The 23,292-nt window shown below is 28.8% G+C and overlaps 3 protein-coding genes across 3 annotated transcripts in view; all 3 read left to right on the top strand.

Moving 5' to 3' along the window:
- LOC132919636 (uncharacterized) overlaps positions 1 to 11,734 on the top strand; it is a 71,294-nt gene extending 59,560 nt beyond the window's left edge. Inside the window, exons 7-15 of the mRNA XM_060981371.1 lie at positions 1,564 to 1,811; positions 2,486 to 2,740; positions 8,375 to 8,453; positions 8,519 to 8,593; positions 8,662 to 8,776; positions 9,558 to 9,709; positions 9,779 to 9,982; positions 10,085 to 10,235; positions 10,365 to 11,734. Coding sequence (XP_060837354.1) covers positions 1,564 to 1,811; positions 2,486 to 2,740; positions 8,375 to 8,453; positions 8,519 to 8,593; positions 8,662 to 8,776; positions 9,558 to 9,709; positions 9,779 to 9,982; positions 10,085 to 10,235; positions 10,365 to 10,774 — 1,689 coding nt within the window. The 3' untranslated portion in view covers positions 10,775 to 11,734. The remainder of the gene's footprint in view (positions 1 to 1,563; positions 1,812 to 2,485; positions 2,741 to 8,374; positions 8,454 to 8,518; positions 8,594 to 8,661; positions 8,777 to 9,557; positions 9,710 to 9,778; positions 9,983 to 10,084; positions 10,236 to 10,364) is intronic.
- A 3,705-nt stretch (positions 11,735 to 15,439) lies between these two features.
- LOC132923331 (uncharacterized protein C9orf85 homolog) lies at positions 15,440 to 16,204 on the top strand. Its single transcript, XM_060987245.1, has 2 exons — positions 15,440 to 15,596; positions 15,668 to 16,204. The coding sequence occupies exon 2, from the start codon at positions 15,676 to 15,678 to the stop codon at positions 16,108 to 16,110; it is 435 nt and encodes a 144-aa protein (XP_060843228.1). The 5' UTR covers positions 15,440 to 15,596; positions 15,668 to 15,675; the 3' UTR covers positions 16,111 to 16,204.
- Positions 16,205 to 17,749: 1,545 nt separating this feature from the next.
- LOC132923330 (large ribosomal subunit protein eL24) lies at positions 17,750 to 21,864 on the top strand. Its single transcript, XM_060987244.1, has 6 exons — positions 17,750 to 17,908; positions 18,114 to 18,189; positions 18,308 to 18,393; positions 18,457 to 18,618; positions 21,618 to 21,690; positions 21,753 to 21,864. Exons 1-6 carry the CDS (start codon positions 17,904 to 17,906, stop codon positions 21,822 to 21,824), a joined length of 474 nt encoding a protein of 157 aa, XP_060843227.1. The 5' UTR covers positions 17,750 to 17,903; the 3' UTR covers positions 21,825 to 21,864.
- Positions 21,865 to 23,292: the final 1,428 nt, after the last annotated feature.

The raw sequence follows: 23,292 nt of genomic DNA, 5'->3' as shown, positions 1-23,292 counted from the left end.
TACATTTCGTATGAATATAGCCATAAGGTATAGTACCCTTAGGTACTTATTTTCTAAAATTTTGGAGTTATGCACAAAATAAAATTAATTTATATGATTTTTGCACTGATACAAAATAATAATTATTGTACATTGTACATTTTTTCCCCTTAGAATTAACAACAAAAACGAAAGTCACCGGTCGGTCGCCTTACAGGCGTATAGATACCTACACATTATTTTCTGTCGTGTATACATGTTTTGACCGAATCTACGAAAACGTATATCGTTCACTAATACATAGCGTACAGTTTGGCACACCCGGAGACTTTTTGGGGAAATAAAGCGCATACGATTTCCGATCGCGGCAGAGGGCGTGTCGGGCAAATGAAATAATAAAAAACAACCCTGTCCTACAATAAACAACGGACAACAAAGCTTCGGTTTTCGAGTTTCCTCGGTTTTTTTATTTTTATTTTTATCGAAATAGTTTCCCTCATTCACTACAGCAACTCTGTGCGTACCTATACGAATAGAGGCGCCGTTTTATTTATATATTTTTTTTGCAAATCGATCTCACTCCATTTCACCCCCTCCACTTCCTCTTCATCCGATACCAGGTGCAACCACGTTTGTAATATATTATATTTGGGTACTTGCGATTTTGTCTACACATATTATTATATTATCTGCGTTTTAGTTGAAGATATATTCAATGCGTAAATAGAACGAAACCGCAGTGGTGGAGGCACGTATATATACACGTATTATACCTACGCTAATAAACAACATTAAAGTCAGATTAGGTGGTGCGCGCGCGAAGAGGAAGCCGAGTCGAGTCATTAAAAACTTTTCAACGCCACTGCTGCACCGAATGAATACGCGCGAGAGAGAGAGAAAGAGTGAGGGAGAAAAACAGGGTAACCTATATACATATTATACGGTTGCCCCTTTTTTCGACTGCCGACGCCTTTGTGGTTATACCTTTTTTTCTCTCTCTCACGTGCGCGCACACACACACACACACACACACACACCCAGAATAACGCGTACACACGATCGTGATGGGTATACGCGTGTTATTTTCGTGCGGAAACCCATATACTCGGTGACGGTGGTGTGTTAATGCGCTCGCGTTTCACGACCCGCAGGGACCCATTAAAGGTCATGTGCGACGGCGGCCGTTACTGCCGTCTAGAGTAACATTAATCTTGTTATGCGCGCTTATAAGGCGGGGAACAAGTTATACGGCGAGCCGAAAATAATAATATTCTTTCCCCTGTACGGTTTGAGTATCATGTATAGGTGTACAAATATCATGTAGGTATAATATATTACAATATAATATAATAACGATATACGTGTGCGAAAATTGCCTTGGCTGTGTATAAATATCACTAAAAAACGGTCCGTCGACAGGCTGGTGTGCGGTGAATTTTTTCAAGAGGTACGTCCCGTGACGGATTCTCAAACATTTTAAACACAGTTCATCGAACATATATTATTACAATATATAAATTATGCTTATCAATATACTCTGTATTATAATGTCTAATCGAAGCACTGGTGCGTATATTGTCGCAGTTGAAAGTCCAAGAGGCCATGATCAAGAAAGAACGTTTCGACCGAGAACACGAAGACATCCTCCGAGAGATTCGTCACGGTCTTTTACGGTACGGTGGAGGTGTTGGCGGACCTGGCAAGCCCGTGGCCCGTTGTAACAATTCGGACGAGACCTACATGTACGACGACGACATGCTCAGACACTGGTACGACGAACCTCCGTACGAGTCGGACCCCGAGGAGCTGCTCATGGAACACGCCAACAACAGGTATATACAAAACGAGAAAAATCATTATAAGAATTTAGGATGTCCACAGAGATTTGTGAGAAAAAAGCAATGAATAGATTCTATCGTGTATACTGTCGTGTAGGGTGATTTTTTAAGAGAACGATCTGCCGCTCCTCTTTTTATGCTTAAATAAGTAATTACGAATTGATTAAAATAATGAGTTTTGTGATTTTTAAGTTTATTTAAGACCATAATTTGAGAAGAATTAACTCAACTAACTTGTACATATATATATATCTGCAGGTAACCGCGTCTACTTAATTTTTTATATTCTTTATTTTATTAGGAATATTACATAGGTACACATAATATAAAAACTCTTATCAGAATTTCAGTTTCTCAATAGAATAACAGCGCAGTGTGTAACAAATAGAAAAAGAAGAATCGTTAGGTACATATATGTAATATATTCCGTTACCCAGAAAATGTTGATATCTTATCGTTTACTTCTGGAGCCATTTACAAGAACTATCAAAGAATCGGGTAAACCAGAGAAGTTTGAGTCGTCCTCACTCTACTTACCCTAGATTTATACTTTTATTGTTTGCTATCTCTCGCACCCCCGCGGGTGTGGTGCACAATTATATATACATTATACCGTGTTTGGCTGGCATTCAGATTTGTAATTACTATTACCGATATCCCGTTTTCAGAGTTTATTACGGATACACTAAACACAAAGTGCCTCGGAACAATAATTCCGGTTCCGTCATATCGTTGCGCAGTGCCGGTGACATATCGTTGTCCGGCGGTCACCGCCATCGCAGCGGCAGTGGCCATCACCGGCAGACGGCCACCGGACTCTTGTTGCCCGCTTCCGGATCCGGTCAACCTACTACCATAATACCATTGAGACGACAGAACAGGGAAAGCGGAGACTACGCTACTTCTGATGTCCAAAGCGTTTGGTAATAATATATACATATATAATAGTGTACTACACGATTATATAAATATTATGATACATCACTACATGAATTTTTATTTATATGCCCGGACCCTCGTAGCTTTTAGACATTTTTTAAAACCATTTATTTTTATATACTTCTAAGTATATCGTACAACTGTAATACGATAATCATATTAGGTATTTCATGCGTCCAAAATATTTTCCGAAAAATATCTCTTCGTATTTTACAGGAACACAAAATATCTCATAAAGTAGGATTGTTTAATGTGAAAATATTACTCAATTTAATTACCTACTCAAATCAACATTTTATTTACGATTTTTATCGTTTTTATTATGTAATTATTTTAATTTTTTCGATGATGACAAAATGTATTTTTCATTTTAAAGCAAACTACATACTTTAATGACTTCTGTAGGAAGTTAATATTTAGATAAGCGGATTAGTGGACCATCATTTTTCTGGGCATCCTTATGCCACTCCACTCCACTCAGTTCGTTTAAGTTATATAATATTTATAAGTACATAATAGCTTATAATTAATTATCTAATCGTTCATTATTCAATTTTTTTTTGCAAATAATTGTTGCTTTGTACTGATTATAATTTATAAAAAAAAATACTTCTAAAAACGTTAATACTTTTCGGTAAAACGAACCTTTTAAATAATTTTTGTATACTGTCGAGGATATACTAATATATAATATAAAATAATATAATTTTACGAGTATGTAGACATAGACAGTATTGTACTCTTCCTGCAGCGGTTATTCTAGACCGGGGGTCGCGTACCTTTTAAAACAACTAAGCTACATTCAGTCCTTTGTGGTCGAAATCCCGGATAATTTAGGTCTTTAGGAAGATATTTGTTTGATGAGCAAAAATAAAAAAAATCCAATCTTCAAAGAATAATTATTTGAGAATAAGAGAATAATCCACATTATCCGATTTTTTATTACGCGATCGACCGATAATGTTTTTTTTATTTTTATTTTATTTTTAAGCTAGAAAATTGTACAATCTGTAAAATAATTATTTACAATAAGCACAAGTGATTAAAGTTAACATAGAAAAGACAAAATGACATAATATAAAGTAACAAAGTTACAAATCGTAATAAGTTAAGTTAAATTACGGCTATTTACATCAATTCAGACAGGGGGCTTGAGTGAAGAGGCCAACCATTGATGGTACTTCATGACATGTAGTGGTGGGGGTTAGTCTATTAGTAGATCACGACACCATGTTCGTTTTAGACGCCTTCTGGGGTCACCAGGAATAGTGGGGACAGATAGTTCTGAAATTAAGGGGTTGCGATGGTTGTGGAGATTGGAGTGCATGCGTTTGTAGAAAATCTTGGCAACGTTTTTAACTGTTTGGATTGATAGGTCTTTGTGGAGAGTGTCGTTGGATACATAGTATGGAGCTTTAGTTATTTGTCGCAGGCATTTAGATTGGAATGATTGGATCTTAGTAATATTGGAGGGTTTGGCGGCACCCCAAAGTTAAATGCCATAAGTCCATATTGGTTTGAGGAGTAGTTTGTATAGGAGAAGTTTATTTTTAAGATTTATATGTTTAGTTGTTAAGAGAAAACGTAGTTGACGAGATCGGTTATTTAAAGCAATTCGTTTGGTGTGAATATGTGTTGCCCAAGTTAGCCGACGGTCGAGTTGTAGGCCTAAATAACGAACATTTTGGGCAGATGGAAGTGGAAGGTGATTGAGGTACACAGGAGGGCAAACAGCTTGACGAAGTGTGAACGTGCAGTGGATGGATTTGGTTTCGTTAACTTTTATCCCCCATTCTTTATACCAAGTTGATAAAATATTTAGGTGGTTTTGGATAAGGTTTGTGGCTGACCGATAATGTTAAAATTAATTTTTATAACGATCAACCAATGTTCCTAAAAAGATTGGCGACGAACCCTGTTCTAGACGCTATATCGTCGATTTTTCTTTCGATTATTTAACTATAATAGTATAATACTATAATATATAAATCAGAAGCTTAAACTCCCTACGATATTGTGGTGTTTATAAAATTATTAATATGTATTACAGAAAACATCATCAACAATAATTAGTCCTAATATAGCAGCTTGCCTGCGACATTATGTTGACAATTCCAAGCATTAGCGAAACCCATTTTTTTCCTACCCGACAACGAGACTACAATCTTTATTCATATCGAACCTATATAATGTATAGTAGCTAGTTCTATTATTGTACCTACAACATTTATTATTTCAAAAACCATCAATGTTTTTGGAGAAAAAAAATTTCTAGTCGAAATAAAACAACATTCTTTTTATCGCTATAATTTTTTTATCTTATTTTTACTTGTTTGAATGACATCATATATTTTTAATTTTTTTATTTTAAAGCAGAATATTTTTCGAAGGATTTCAATTCATAAAAATCGAAATTTGAACGAATAGTTTATAAGTTACAAGTATTTAAAGGTTATGTAAGCGAAGTAGTAGAGCAACGTTTTGCGGAGTAACCCCATACCTCTTCACTTCGCTAATCTAAAATTTAAATACTTAGTTATAACTCATAAACTAGGTACTCGATTTTTTTGTATCAAAATACCTAAAAAATATTCTGCTTCAGAATATGAGTTTCAAAATATTTGTTGTCACCATTCAAAAAAGTAAAAACTCAAAAATATTAAAAAATATAATTTAAAAAAAAATTGTTTTATTTCGACTGTAAATTATGCAAGAAAAATATTTTCAAAAGCGTTTATATATTTTGAAATAATTTGTGTTTATTTGATTAAAGAATCGCCCTATATACATCCGTTGAGACATGGATATCACCTCGTCACTCTGTTTTCTAATTTATAATTATGTATATCAACTCTATACTTTGTAATAATGTATAATCTATATGAAGTCTACCTGTATAATTTTTTAAACAGAATTATGGTCCCTCTCCGTCCCCGGAGATTTTCCCACGTCACCGGTCCTTAGATAAAATATGTTTTTATGGACTATGGTGTTTTTTTTAGCACTTATTTGTTAACATTTTAAATCATGAAAGCAAAAAACAAACTTAACACGTTTCAGGTGCAGGCCCGTTATTTAGGGTAGACATTGTTTTATGGGTGTATATATAGGTGTTTTAATGGGTGTGATGTCATTTCAAATTTTATATGAATAAATTATGATGAATCAACATTTTTGAAATCGATTCTGATAGCTTATTTTTATATTTTATACCTAAAGGATAATAATTTTAATAAATCACAATTTTTGTTAAAACTTTTTTTTAATGCTCAGATACAATCAGTACATTAAAATATTGAATAACCTTTGAGTAGTAAACATTCGTTTAGTATTAAATGTCAAGTCTAAAATGCAATCTACTACGTCTTATTTCCAATAGATCAACTATTTGCAAAATTTATAATATAGATTTATTGACTTAATTATTCTACTTGTATAGTTATAAATTTAGTAAAATACTTGAAACACAACATAAATGTTAAAAGTAAACTCTGTGTAAAATATTGTATTTTATTTTAAAGTGAAATACATTTGTCCCAGAGATAATATTTTTAACAAACTGATAACCACTTTTATTTCTATCATAAAAAGTATTTAATTTCATTATTTATCTTAAAATTATTATAATTATTTAAGATGAACTATAAACTTGACTTATAAAATACTATATATGTATAATACTGCATTCATCTTAAAAACTTTTAATACGAACTTTAACGATTGAAGATAAAGACACTTTTATTCCATTATAAAAATAATTATTTTTTAGTGAAAAAAAATTATGAATAATGGTGTGCAAACAAATATTGGTCATATTTTAAATAAAAATAATGAGAGTTCTGATAACTTACGACAGTTCAAAGAACGACAATTTGTGCTAGACTCCAATTTAAGAATGATTGTTTTGGTAGTTAAGAATAAAATATCATCTTCTGTGATTTTCAACCAAAACATAGGTAGATTCAACATTATTTGTATGATAGTTGTTACCTATAATTATAATTATATATGATAGTATTTAAACTATTGCTAAAATGTAGTAAATAATATTTTATTATGATTATTTTTGTTTACGGTTAAACATGTATTTCTCATAGATTTTATACCAAGTATACGGTGTAGAGTATTTCTACAATCTCATTATTACTTAATTCTTTAAAAACATTACCATTTGATAAATTATATCTATGTATAGACAGTTAAGTTTAGATAAATATATACATCTAGTTCTTTTAAGATTAAGAATACAATAAACATTATAAATTACAATTGTGGCTTTCAATATTTGTATTTTGTTTTTAAATTAAATACAGTCTTATTAACTAAAACCATCGTATTTAATTAACATTTTATATTTATTTAGAAAGCGAAATTAAATTTTAAAAGAGACTCGTTTTAATACTGGGATAATTCGTTTGGGTGAACATTTTATCTGACAATCAGCGGTGAAACAACAGGATTTTTCAAAGGCTATGCCACGAGGTATTTCCGGGTAGAAAGGGAGACAGATATTATGGTATACGCGCGGAGGGTACTTGGGCGCATATTAAAATATTATTTATATTTAAAACGGCATATTAATTACTACAATATATTAAACCTGAAAAATCTTCTGTCAGTATATTATATGCATAAATTAAGTAAATATATTGTTGTATAATATAATAAATTATATTGTTTTGTATTTTATTTATAGAAAAGATTAGTATTGTGTTTTAATATTATAAATTTTACATTTTGTACATCAAAGTACAATAATTTTTTTCATTCTAATATAAACTTTTAGTAAATAATTATACCATTGTATTTATATTTTATAATCTTATAAACATAAATAAATTTTATTCTCTATTTAAATTCGATGCATCATTAAGATCATCGATATTCCATAGTTCATTATATTATTATTTCATTATTAATTTGGTAAAGTTTAAGTTGACAAACTACTTAAGTTTAACCTTCGTTCCACAAATCCAAAATATAATTTAACGTGCTGTCAAAAAACCACACCATTTAGCGTATACCAGCAATAAGTTCAAACTTCAAAGTGCGTAGCGTTTTCTCTACAGTTATATTTATGTATAATAATATATTATATACTATGACCTTTTTAACATTTCGTAAGTACAGAAAAGTCAAACTGACAGTACGCGAAGTAGTAGACTGACATTTTAGTTCACCCGAACGTAACGTGCGTCATAATTATCGTAGAAAATATTCGCCCGAAATAAAATACAAAAACAAATTTACAATTATATCCCTAAGTTTCATGTCACCATAAGAAACTCTTTTGAGATGGTAACACGTTAATATATTTAATACGGTTTTTCAACAGTCCTCTGATGTATCTATACTATAATTTAATGACATAGGTTATACTTTTAAATTACTGTTGAAAATACCTCATTTAGATAGGTATATTGATTTTCTATGGATATATAATTTGATTCATACGGGGCTTTTTAAACACACTATTTTTGTTAGATAAAAAAGACCGAATTGCGTAACACATGTTTTATAATCGTACTACTTGCATCATTAATGGTTAGATAAATTAAAAAATATTAACTAATGAAAAATGATTTTACCAATATTTGAACGTTTCTGTTCTTGTATAGTTCTAGAATGTCATCGTTATCCGTGGAGACCAACCGTTCGGACTATGATCAGGAACTTTATCACAGGCTCAGAATGAACGTAAGTGCTTGTTGGTTGCTTAAAAATAACTATGGTCGCTCGTTTAACGTTTTCGTTTTGTAAAGGGAATGGACACCGCAGTGTCACCTGGACACAGTTCGGACTATGCCGATCAAGAGGACTCGTTTTTACAATCGCCTGTAAGTTTTTCCGCTGTTTACCGAAAATTTACATAGTTTAATAATAAAAACCCGCTTTGTTTTTTCAGCGTCATAGTAAAAGGCAACACCACCACAGGTCCAAAACATCCTCGAAACAACTGAAACAAAACCAGAAACCTAACCGACATCATAGTTCTGCAGAGAGTTTACCGAGTACTTCTAGTAAGTTTTTTTTATTACACACACATACACACACAATATGCTTGTTATACAACGTGAATACTGAATAACTAAGAAGGTCACCCTCTACATTTTATACATAAATTGTGTATTTATTAAAATTATTATTTTTTGAATAACAGATTTTTATATCATTTAGGAGTGTCATGTAGAGATTCATAACTCTTTTTTTAATAAGAACCGCTTTTTTACTTTAAATTGTTAAGAACAATTTTTTGTTTTGAAAATATCACATGACTTAATCAAAGTTTGAACATATAACTTGTAAGTTATTTAACTTTATCTACTGTATATACACCTTTAATCTAGTACTTTAGTATAATACTGTCTTTACATACAATTTTATAAAACATAAAAAAAGCTATTAGGTACATAATATATTAATATTAATTACTATAATTTAACCTTTTAAACGATTATTTATTCGAAAAGTTAAATTTATTAACGTGCACTATTATCCAGTACTTTTTCGAATTTTAAAAAACACAAAAATGCGATTTTTGAAAAAATCAAAATTTCTTAAAAAATATGTGCTAAAAAAAAATGTGAAAAATAAATAAATCGGTATATTAATAAATGGCACTCCTTAAATTAGAAATAAAATAAAAATTTCATCACACTAAATAAATTAAATATTATATTTTACCCTTCCCTCACCCCACTTTTTATTCTTACCGACTACTCACCTCAATTACTTCTTAAGATTAACTTTCTTATTCAACACTGCAGGACATTTGTGACGTTTGTGGATTTTTTTGTTTAGGTGCCCAAGCATTGATGGGAGCAGCGTCTCAGAGCTCTGAGGAATCACCGACTTCTTGTGATGGGACGCAGAAAGTGCAAGTGTTAGCGTTGGCGCGGGCCGTGGCCAACAGTAGCCCAAACCCTTACGAAAAAGACGCTTTAAAATTCAATGTACGAATGACCCGTGAATTCTACACACCTTTTGTAACGACTAATCCGGTTTTTTTGTTTTCTGTTTAGAAAGGTGACGTAATACTGGTGACCACCATGAACGCCAGCGGTATTTGGAAGGGGATGGTAAAAGGCTGTGATAGGATAGGCACGTTCAAGTTTGGAAAGGTCCAACCATTAGTGAATGAAAGCAACGGGCTCGAGAAGAGCAAACAGAACGCAAAACATAGGCCCAAGTCGTTGCTCCAGCTCTTGCGGACCATCGGCATGGAGGTGAGTGCAGTGTATTTTTTTTCATTAATCTGTTCACACGAATTGACATTATATCATACCTATAATCTTTCTAATATATTTTATATGTGTTATTTGAACCAGGAACAAATGTCCGTATTCGCGATGAACGGTTTTGGAGACTTACAGTCGTTCTGTGAAATACGTGAAGCGGACTTGGACTATATGGGTATTATGGCCCCGGAACAAAGAGCAAAAATATTGGCAGCTGTCCAGGTCATGCATGACTATCAGTGTGAGTACCTATATAGTTTGATTTTACGTAGTTTATCGTCATTGTTGTTATATGCTGCTAGTATTGATATTGTTATTGTTATTATTAGTAGTAGTAGTATTATTATTACTAATCTTGTTTTGTTGACAGCGCCCGAAGACGATTCTAGCAGCACCGAAGAGAATAAAACGGATCCGAGCTGCGACGACTCTCAGGAAGCAGCCCACAGCCAACGAGCGATCATCCCTGGAGCTGACGTTGCCAAGTCAAAGCTTACACCAAAACCGCGTTTCTCGGCAAACAACGGTAACGACGCGACCCTATCGTCGCCTGAGTATGGTAAGAAGGCACCGAAGTCTGGTGACACCGCCAACACTTCCACCGCTGCCAAACCAAACTCATGTACTTCCAGTGAAAAGTCTTCAGACTCGGGCGTCAGCACCAGTTCATCTGTGTGTTTTGGCAACATGACTCGAGGCAAACGCAGCGGAGCAACTCATCAATTGAATGGCAAAAATAACTTCGGCGGGCACTTGGTGCAACAGAACGTCAAAGATTGACCATTGTTAGGTACATCTTTTTGTGCAGTCGATTCCTATACATTTTGTACTATAACCGATTAAGAGGGGTATTGGGGAGGAGGGTCGTTAAAGGACTCACGACAGAAAAAAAAGAAAAAAACACTACAAACACGCTAGAGAGAGCCATAATCATCATATTATATACATAATTTAAATTAAATACTATATTTCTAAACTTGCATTTATTACTAATCTTGGGCATTCATTCTTGTTATTTAAAAATCCAAACAAAATATAAATATTATAATAAGTACTTCGGCCTAAATTTCATTTTATTTTTTAAAATCAACATTTTTTTGAAACATTTTTATTTGTTCAGAAATAACGCTTTTAAAGCCGCTTCGCACGGCAGCGCTATTATTCAACATGTACCTATAATATGGCCGCGGTGTTTATTTAGATTTTTGATAGTGTACTCGACATGACAAACAATTGTTAGCCGACTTGTGGGTCCATTATGTATCTTAGTCTTTGGAATTTTGGATATTCAATTTTCATGACAAATTTTTTTTAGTCAATTTGTTGTTGTTTGCGATATTTTTTCCTTTTGTTACCATAATATATAATATGAATGGACATGATTGACTTAATAAAATAATTGGTTTTGCTAAATGAAATTTAAACAGAACTGGCTAGAATCAAAATAATTTAACTAGTTGTATATGATAAAAGTGAACTAATAGATAATGATGATATTGTTAGTATTTTACTATTCTAGTTGGGTATTTAGAATAATATATATTAAAATAATTTTCTACAGATGTATTTTTTTTCCTTTTTAATTTATTGAGAGTTATGACAAATATTAAACAATTTCTTTTCTTTGTGTTAAAATTAAAAAGTTTTATGTACATAGATAACGCAATTTGAACAAGCAAATTATTACTTTTGTCAAATAAATAAATACCAAAAATTAAAGAATAAATTTTTGTTTTTAAATAGTTTATTATTATTTGCCGTGTCATTTTTTATTTAATGTTCTCCTATCAGCATATTGACTGTCTTATTGAATATTACATTACTGTTACATTTTTGACAATATAAACATAATTTATATTTACAAATTATGCGTGCAAAATAAATTATCCCTATAGGATTATGAAATAAATATCCAACTTACTAGACAATACGTCAAGATTTTTAAAGAAATTTAATTAATTAATTACTTGATGTTGATTATGGCAGACAGAAATGTGTGTATTATTTAATCAATGGATTTTAATTACCTCTCCTATTTTACAGGTTAGTATTATAATCATGTATATAATAATAATATGTTAGGACAATTGGTACATTTGATTAATGCAGCTGGTGTATTTTGCCATAGGTAGTTATGGTGAATTGATATAAAAAGGTATTTTTAAGGGCAACTGCAGGTACATGCCTATAGGGCATAGGCCATGACCATCACAGCGTGTGGGACAAAATAAAGAAATCATAACTTCCCCCCTTGAGTTGTGTTCTTGCATGAAGTTTGTAATTTTGGAAAATTATTATCAGCACAACTCTTATTGAAAAAAATCATATATGTGCGCTATCCAACTAAGACATTTAACGGTTTCGGTATGTCATTAGTCATTACGTTATAACATATAGGTTCAAATACAGCCTTGTCAAAAACTTAGGTACCTCGTAGATGCAGACATGCAGTCGAATATGTTGAATTCAATAATGAGAAGGTAAATTCAACAGTCAACAGCTGCTACAAACATAAAAAAGCGACAACTTCGGTTATTTTAAATTATTAAACACATTTCTGGAAATTAGTGTATAATTTTGAAAATAGTGACAAACAATTTACATAAATAGATAGGTATGATTGTATCAAGCCCGGATTAAAATAATTTTGGGCCTTGGGCCAAAAAATTTTAGGGGCATATAAGCATAATCAAAAAATTTGTGTGACCCACAAATAAAAATATTTCAGACAAAAAAAAATTATATTTATAAATTTGTTTCTTACTTTATTAAATACAAAAATAAAAATGTTATTTGTTTAAGTAATTGTACATGTTTCTTTTAATATACAAAATAGACTATTATTATTATATCTAAATATTTCTGATTTAAAAAAAAAAAAATCGTACTATTCGCCAAGGACCTACTATTATTTTATATACGTTGTGGGCCCATGGCCCCCTCTTAATCTGGACTTGGATTGTATGAATAGATATTTGTAGATAAAATGGTGTCCTTATTTTACTATACAAACAACTTACAATAGATCTTTTATACATTTCAAAAATGTAATCGTAAATAAAATATTTATCCACTTTGTTAAAAAAAAAGTAGAAAAGTGGACAACATTAAATGTCTATAAATAAATCAAAAAAGTACAAATTATTTTAATAATTATTAGTTATTATGTGTCTAGAAATGCTAACATAATTTAATGAAATTATTTATTGAAAATTTATAATTTGTGCGGTTGTTGTAATTTATTTCCTAATTAATAATTACCTAATAATAATTATAATATGGCAAAAGAACAAATGTGTGTAAATATTTACATTTGTATTTGTATTTTGATAGTTTTTAACGATTTAAAAAAATTAATGGAATTTTAATTATTCAATTTTAGACCACTAGAATACTATAGATTAAATTGTCTACCATTCTACCAAAAACTAGAAAACCACACCCCACGTTACAAAACGAAGCATTTATAAACATCTCTAAAACGCAGTCACACACACAAGTACATAACAAAAACAAAACCTCACCACATTATTATAAAACCACAATACATTGCTCAGTCTGAATAATAAATATTTTTGAAATACAATGTTAAAAATTGTTTACGGCAAAAAATTTTTTGTTTTTGTTTTGTATTTTGACTTTTTCTAAGTTATTTATAGACAAGTAAATTATGCAATTTTTTTATTTTAGTCTTTTAGTACAATTTTTTTTCTTCATATTTTTGCATATTTCAAACATAATGCATATAATTGCATATATATAAATATTTGAGAATCTTGTTAATTTTAAATGGTACTTATTTAATGGACGTCTATAATTATTGGTTTATTAAAAGTTTATTTGTCAAATTATCGTAAATATACTACCTATCTAAACTAAAATGGACTTAATACTAAATAAGAATAAGGGATTTAAAACATTTCTAAAAACGTGTAACATTATAAACGGTGAATATAAAACGGAAGAAAAAGATGTTAATATTACTTTAAATTCGGGACAAATCGCGTCATTTAAATATATGCTTCAACAACATTGTGTGATGTGGAAAGGAGTTTCAGTAGTTTCACTGTTTCAGCCAATATAAATCTTCGATTTAATCGCCGGTCGTTCACATTTAAAAATTTAAAAAACATACTTTAAACAATTAATTTATAATTAAACATAAATTGACTAATATTTAAAAAAAAATTGTTTTTGCATATTTTGGTAAATAAAATTATTTATTATTGTACAATTTTTTACTGCATATAGAAATCCTAGTCCTAATCATAATATTATACGAAAAACGATTCTAAACGGATACAGTACTTGGTGCTTTTTTGATGTAAATATAACTATAGCCTATAGGTAGGTATTAAAGTTATTTATTTTCCTTTTAGTACCAAATTTAGTATTAAATCAGGTTAATAATTTAATTATTCCGAAAATATTGTATTTATTATATTATTACCTAGTATTTAATTATTATAAATTATAATAATATATAAATAATGTACAAATATATTTAAACCGGGTTTATACCCAGGTATATCAACTTTTTAATTATTATTATTTTAGTTATTTTTTTTCATTATTAAATATTATTTAAAATGTTATAATATCTCTGTCTGTAAATATCTACCGTAAAACAGTAAAAAATAGATTCATAATATATATATAAATAAATAGGTAATATTCTATATTCTAAAATAAATCAATAATATCATTGTGTAAAACATAAATCATATAATAATATAATATACGTAAAAAATTTAAGGTCTCCCGAATATTATTTTTAAATTATAACATAACTATATATTATCATTATTTATCGTTCGTTTAGATAAAATAGGTAATTTCGTCCAAACTCCAAATGTCTATAAAAAATAATTGTCTTTTTACATTTTTTACATTTTATAATGTCATTATGATTTATGAACTGTTTATGATGAATCTTGTATTAAATTTTCAAAACTAAGATTCAAAAAGAAAAGTTTTTAATGTTTTTATGATTTTTAACTAAATACCTAATAGTTTGTAATTTTGAAGAATTTTAAAAAGATTCTAACTTCAAATAGATACATATAATATATAAAACAAAAATGTGCCTGAGTAATTTTGATATTTTTTGATAGATATAATAATAACTTTTATGGGAATTAATTTTTCAAGAATTTTGACTTATAGTGAATAATTTTTTATTGACTACTTGTAGACCATTCAGAAAAAAAAACACAAATCATAGTAAAATCAATACATTCATCGCTCCGCTCAGAATCTATAAAAGTTAGTGCTTGATAATTTAAAATTTAAATAATGAAAATAAAATTATTGTTGATGAATTATAGGCACCCAAATGAAGATTTGTTTCATAAGGATGTGGCAATGTAACTAGAAACAGTAGCCGTCCCTCTTGGTAATAGTTAAAAAGAACGACACCGCAAGCGCTTAATATTTTGTCTTTTTGTATTGAACAAGTCGCTTATCTATAGTTTCTTTATCAGTTACCATGTCTTTATCTAATATTTGCGGCGTGCTTTCTGCAGTATCTGGAAATTGGACTGATTCGCACAGAAATAACTGAAAATTATTATTAATTGGACCATTTAAAATTGAATTTAAGGTAGTCTAGTTTTTGTTTGCAACGTATCTATTTCATATTGTACTTATCGGCTTTTAATTTTTTTTTTCTAGTTGACGTCATGAGTAGCCAGAAAGGAAATGCAGCACGCATTCGACCACAAAAACATCAAAATCGATTTGCGTTTAAAAATAATCTCCATGATACAAACATACGTACCAAACGTTTGAATTCAATACAAATTCATAGCGTTTGCCCTCGGTGTAAGGACATATTGGAATGGAAAATCAAGTACAAAAAATATAAGATGCTAAAAGCACCCAAGAACTGCAACAAATGTCATAATAAGACTGTCAAAGAAGCATACCATACGATGTGCCATCAGTGCTCAAGCTCCTTGGAATTATGTCCCAAGTGTGCAGTTCCGAGGATCGAATGGACTAAAGATGATCAGAAAACAACTTCTGAAAATGGAGATGATAACAAAAATGATTTAGAAAACAGTGATGATGAAAATGACGAATCAGGAAGTGATACTTGCAGTATTCCTAGTTGACCTGTATATCTTCTATATTATTATATCTAACTCATTTCCATTATTGTTTCATTATTTTTATTGGTCGGATTAAAACTTACTTTAAAATAAGGTATTTTATTTAATATTTATTATTATTTAGTGATACCTGAAATTTTATAAAAATACGAATAATTTGTTATATTTACATTCAAATTTAACCCTGTTTATAGAAACATATCAATGGATGATTTGATCCATGGATGACAGATTAGATAAGTAAATAAAGCATAATAATATTCATAGTATTATGAAATACTAAACAATAGTAACTAATCAATAACATAAATCATTTATTTAAAAAATAAATTTGTTTTGATACAATAGCATTTTTAAATAAAAATTATAGCAGTTACAAAATATCAATGCCATTAATCTTTCTTTAATAACTAAATATTTGTTTTGAAACTACACCTATTAATCTGAAAAAGGCATAAAATATAACTTACAATATCTAGATAATGTATTATCATAAAAATGTATTTACTACAATACTAAAAATGTTAATGCAAATTTGATAACTTATAATTATATAATTTATATATTATATTATAATAATATAATTAATGATCATAATTTTATGATTTACATAATATTTAGTTTTTTTTCTATGCAGTTCTACAGGGATAATCTTTAAAATTTATAGAATTTAAAGGAAAAATATTTTGAGCAAAGCACACATTTTTTGGAATATTTAGTATATTATTGAATATTAGAGTATACAAATTGTTTTCAATATTTATTGCTGGATTAGGTTTTATTATTATATTAATTTCTTCAACAATTAATTATCTATACTACTTATTCAATGTTCTAGTATTTGATTTCTGAAATTAAACTAGATATTATGTAAAATGTATCCAATATGGTTAAAAATGTATTATTTAATATTTTACAAACTTATATAAATATTATTACTCTTTTAGGAACTCTATTAACAAAATTGTACATTTATTTCAGTGTTTTGGCAAAACCATTTCAATAGTATTAAAACTTGAATATTAAGTAGTATCAACTTCAGTATATAATTTTTATTGTAGACACTGCAAGCCTATTTATATCTTCATATTTTATACTACCGCGACGAGACACGGCCACTTACACATTAAAATACACAAACCTGTGCCATGTGGGTGTTATACTGTTATCACTTTATCATCAGATAAATAAAACGTATAATTTTTTCATGTTTCCTACATATAATAATATATTATAATATTATTCATGATTTTTACTATAGTATCTTTAATCGTGCTATTACCTAAATAACAAATATCACGAATTAAAATTTAAAGATAATTATTATTGAGGTTTCATGGTGCTAAATTGCCAATACATTATTGTAATTAATGTAATTACTAATTTGCCTTAGAAAAGACATCAATGCTCATCAATTATTATTTATGTTATCAAACTAAAAAAAAAACATTACAGTCATTTAATAGATAAGGATCAAGGTATGATTTATTTATGTATACATATTCACATGAGTGTTTTCCCTTTTACTGCGTTAGAATTTTAACTTTAATATTCCGGAATTCGTTCACTGTAGTCTAAAAAAATTAATAATTGAACATTTATGAAATTTATATGAACAAATAAATTTAGGGCATACACCAAAAATTATCAGCGTTGGCCACACTGCATCGCGTAACCAACTTCATGTCGATCGTAATGCTGTTTGCAGTACCGATTTCTGAGCTACAACACTTGTATGCTGAGTTGATAATCATTTTCTTATAACCCATAGTTGGAGTTCTCGTAAATTCGTCAAAATGAAGTAAGTTTTATCCACATTAATCTAGCTTGCGTAACGATTTGCAAATTTTTTACGTAGACAAATGCTTTTGGTGTTACTCGGCGCCATATAATTACCTTACTTTTCACTCATCCGACGATCATGGACGTCGAAATATCGCTTTCGAATATACCGCCAAACTATCCAAAACTGATGGTTAATGTATTGTGTTTTATTTATTACTTAGGATCGGACTTTGCGCCTACAGTGGGTACAAAATCTACCCAGGACATGGCAAAACCATGATCAAAGCTGACGGAAAGGTAAGTTGTTTTTGCAAGTTTTTGTGCTCATAGTCTTCGTTTACGGTTGCCAACATCTAACTCTTCCAAAGAGTGCCGTGTTTCACATAAATAATTCTATCTTTTATAACCAATATAGACATTCACTTTCCTCAATTCAAAATGCGAGCGCGCTCACTTAATGAAGAGGAACCCCCGTAAAGTGACATGGACAATATTGTACAGGTAAACAATTGTTGAATGTTATCCTTCTTTTGTATGTGTATCTTATTGCTTGCTATTGTTTAGACGTAAGCACCGCAAGGGTCAAGAAGAAGAAACGACCAAAAAGAAGACCAGGAGGACACAAAAATTCCAACGTGCTATCGTCGGTGCATCCCTCACTGATATTTTGGCCAAGAGGAATATGAAACCTGAGATGAGGAAAGCTCAACGAGATATTGCCATCAAGTGAGATAATATTTCAAACTACCGTTATTTTAAAAAATTCTTACTCGGTTGAAAGTGAATTTATATCGTAAAAATTATCCCTTGTTTATCGTGTTTGGATCTTATATTATATCTGAACGTACTGGCAAGGGTATATTAAACAACATCTTTTAAACACTCATATATCGATTTTAAATGATGTAATGAAAGTACCTGTCGAGATGTACAATAAAATTTTAAGGAATAGTTTAAGTTTTAGTAAAAAGACTTAAATATAAACATATGATTGTATTTATATCTACCTATTTTATGTCCAGTGATTATTTTTAATTTGTATTTGCTACTATTGAACAACGGTAATGATTAAAAATTACTAATGAGGAAGTTGTTTTAGATCAATGATTGAATTTTAAGTTTACTCTGAATATTTATCCTGTGATTATCTTAAATATGTATTTGCTACTATTGAACAATCGTAATGATTAGAAATCATGACTGAGGAAATTATTGAATTTAAATAAACAATGTTGATTTTTCAAGCTTAACTTATTTATATCCTATGATTATATTTTTAACTCGAGTATTTGCTATCTTGAATCTCAAACTGAAGATACATACAAATATATGAGGAATAAATTATATATAATGTAATCTAATAACTATTTGAAGAAATATTTTTTAAGGTTATGCTACAATTTTAGAATTAATATTAATTTTTTTATTGTATACAAATAGTGATATCTTTGTGATTATTAATTTTTAATTCGAGTATTTGCTATCTTGAATTTAAAACATGATGAGAAACCATTTATGAAAGATTTCACTTGTGTAGAATACATAGGTTTTACGTGTACATAGATATATTTTTTTGGTAAATTTGAAATAAAATTATGCTAATAGTTAAACATAATTTTCTATGATGCTTATATAAGTATTTGCTACTATTGATTATTCTGATAATAAATTCAATACTGAGAAAAACATTTATGAATAATATTGCATATTATTCTACTATATGTACTTGGATTAAAACACTTAAAACTACAATTTTATAGCATTAAATATATTATAAATACAGTTCAATTAGTATTACTGAATTAGAAATATTCAAACTAATAAGACTTCTATATAAGAAGTCCCAAAATATTAAATCCAATGATATTTATACAATTAGTATTTTCTATGACTTAAATTTTATAATTTTAACTAGAATAAATTTACTGAAAAACTATAATTGAAATATTTAAGTAAAAAATATATTTTTGTTTTCTTTAATAAAAGTTGTATGATTCTTATGATAGAATATATCAAGATCCTTATGATTATTTTTTTAATTCGAGTATTTGCTATCTTGAATTTTAACATGATGAGAAACCATTTATGAAGGGTTAATATTTTGTATATGTTTTAGGTATGTTTAAATATTTAGATCCTTATGATTATTTTTTTAATTCGAGTATTTGCTATCTTGAATTTTAACATGATGAAAAACCATTTATGAAGGGTTAATATTTTGTATATATTTTAGGTATGTTTAAATATTTAGATCCTTATGATTATTTTTTTAATTCGAGTATTTGCTATCTTGAATTTTAACATGATGAGAAACCATCTATGAAGGGTTAATATTTTTTAATATATGTTTAAATATTTCATTATTATTATTTAATTGAGTATAAATCTTAAATTTTAATACGAGAAATCATTAAAAAAATTGTATGTTAATGTCAATAAATCTACTACTAATTCCACTTGTAAAATGGAATTTTTAAAAATTTGTATCTTACATGCTATTTAAATATGTATAATACATTATTTATCAGAAATATATTATTATTTTAAATTACAAAATTAGACCTTAATAATTTTAAAGTTAAATTTTGTTTTAAACCCTTGTTTATCGTGTTTGGATTTTACATAAGTTTGAACGTACTGGCAAGGGTATATTAAATAATATATCTTTTAAACACTCATATATCCATCAATAGTGATATAATGAAAGTACCTGTCGAGATAAACATTCAGGTTTTAATATGATAGTCAATTTATTATAATATTTTTAAGAGATATTTACCTATTAACTTCCTTTTCTTTTCCCTTGTTTATCGTGTTTTGATTTAACATAAATTTGAACGTACTGGCAAGGGTATAATAATATATCTTTTAAACACTCATATATCCATCAATAATGATATAATGAAAGTACCTGTCGAGATAAACATTCAGATTTTAATATGATAGTCAATTTATTATAATATTTTTAAGAGATATTTACCTATTAACTTCCTTTTCTTTTCCCTTGTTTATCGTGTTTTGATTTAACATTAATTTGAACGTACTGGCAAGGGTAAAATAATATATCTTTTAAACACTCATATATCAATTAAAAATGATATAATGAAAGTACCTGTCGAGATAGACATAAGCATATTCAATTGTATTAAGTATATCATGTCATTCTTAATTTAAATTAAATATTTTATATTTTAGTGTAGCAAATTCACTAATCACTGTATCAGTAGTTTCTCATCACATTTTATTATAATACAATATTATTTGAAACTGATTTTGGCACCACTCATAAATGGTATATATGTATCATAATAATTCTAGATATAAATAATTTTTGTATATTCCTACGTGCTTAATTATCTTTTCCCTTGTTTATCGTGTTTTGATTTTACATAAGTTTGAACGTACTGGCAAGGGTAAATTAAATAATATATCTTTTAAACACTCATATATCGAATTTAAATGATATAATGAAAGTACCTGTCGAGATAAACATAAATAAATAAATAGGTAATTTATTGCATTTAGTTGCTCTCAATACCGATATTTTAAATAAATTTTGCCTTCATGATAGTAAAGACTATGTACTAAGATACGTATCGTTTAAAAATATTATTACTTGGGTGGGTACCTAAATTAATTAATTAGTTATATAGTAATGTAATTTATGCTAAGGAAAATCTGTTATCATAAATATGAATATGTATTTTAAAATTTAAACTTTTTAGGGCGGCTAAAGACCAAAAGAAGGCTGCTAGAGCAGCTAAGAAGCCTCCTCCACCACCTCCATCAAAAACGAAGGTAAAATTTGTTATAAATGGTTTTATTATAATTTTTATTCAAATTTTTTTTTATTTCTGTAGAAACAACCCAAGAAAGTGCAAACCAAATCTGTACAACAAAAGGCTGCTCCTCGTGTTGGTGGAAAACGATAGTTATTTTCATCTATTAATAAAAAAAATCATTGAAAAAAAATAGTTTAATTTCATTTACAAACCTTTCCTTTATAAACTGTTAAACGCTAAACAAAAATACTTTAATATGTTAATGAAAACCTGTTTATCTTAGTCTTGGTCTAGAGTATCAAATTCTGTTGATATGTAAATGCCAGGATGGATAGTTCTATTTAATAATAAAATTAATTACATGACCTTTTCAATGACACATTGATTAATCATTTTATAGTTTTATACACAAAAAGCATTAAACCATCCATAGTTTTGTATTTTAGTCCATGGAGACAAACTCGGGTAACCCTGAAAAAATCTTACTCGTAATTTGCCAAAAATGTTGTCCAATTTTTAACACAAAACCCGTATCTCAAAAAAGATTTTATATGGCTTTGAAATTTTAACACAAACAGGAAATAAAGATATTAATTATAGGACCAAGTATAAATATACAAAAACCTAACTTATTACTAATGAAAAATTATCTACTAATAAGTAATTTGTATTAAACTTTAATGGTTATTTCAAGAACTAAAAGTATTGAACTAAATTTGCTGCAGTCGGAACTTAAACCATGAAAACATTAAAAATATCTGTTATCAAAAACTTGCTAATTATTATGTATCACCCGCAAACTCATTTTGACTCCCTTTTTTAGTCTAATGCAATTTTATATTTAATCATTTTTTTAATATATTTGAATACGTTATCCTTTTATCAAACACTGATTATTTTTATAAAGAAAACACATTTTCAAATGGGAACATAACCTAACCTTAATTAGAATTTCAATAGAAATTAAATTTGAACTAGTGAATTATAGGACGCGTAAGCAGTATTACACCAACATTTTAAGGAATTCCTTGTACCTCCACTCACTTAAAGTTTTTCTGACTACTTGAGAATTTTCGATTTTTATGTATCGAAATACTCCAAACATATTCTTTAAAATATAAAACTAAAAATGTTTCATTTTGACTAATAGATTTTAAGATAATAAGTATTCGGTTAAAAAATTGCTTTATTCTTTAAAGTCAGTATACAATATTATGTTTTAATCATTAAATAACTAACCATAAACGAAAGGGATTCAAATTTTTTTGAATGTGGTGTAAGTCACTAAGCTAAAAAAAATTTAGCCAGAACTGCCATTAGCTTACATCAATTAACTTATTGCTAATATCATTAGACATTAATTGCTTGTAGCATATAAAAAACAATTATAATATACTGTCTCTCAGAAACAGTGTAACATGTAAAAACCTGGCCTCGCTACTGACCTAGGTACTGCCGTCCATTTTAGCTCAAAATTCCTTAGGTTTTGACAAAATTAAAGTTACGTTTTAGATGTCTGATTTCAATTCAGAAAAAAATTTTGAACTACAGAAAATTGTCAATGGATCATACGGAATACTTGGTAAAAATTTAATTTTTATATTATAATGTAGACAGT

This window comes from Rhopalosiphum padi, chromosome 2 (genome assembly GCF_020882245.1).
Source record: "Rhopalosiphum padi isolate XX-2018 chromosome 2, ASM2088224v1, whole genome shotgun sequence".
Taxonomy (NCBI): Eukaryota; Metazoa; Arthropoda; class Insecta; order Hemiptera; family Aphididae; genus Rhopalosiphum; species Rhopalosiphum padi.
This window is presented reverse-complemented; position numbering and strand designations above follow the sequence as displayed.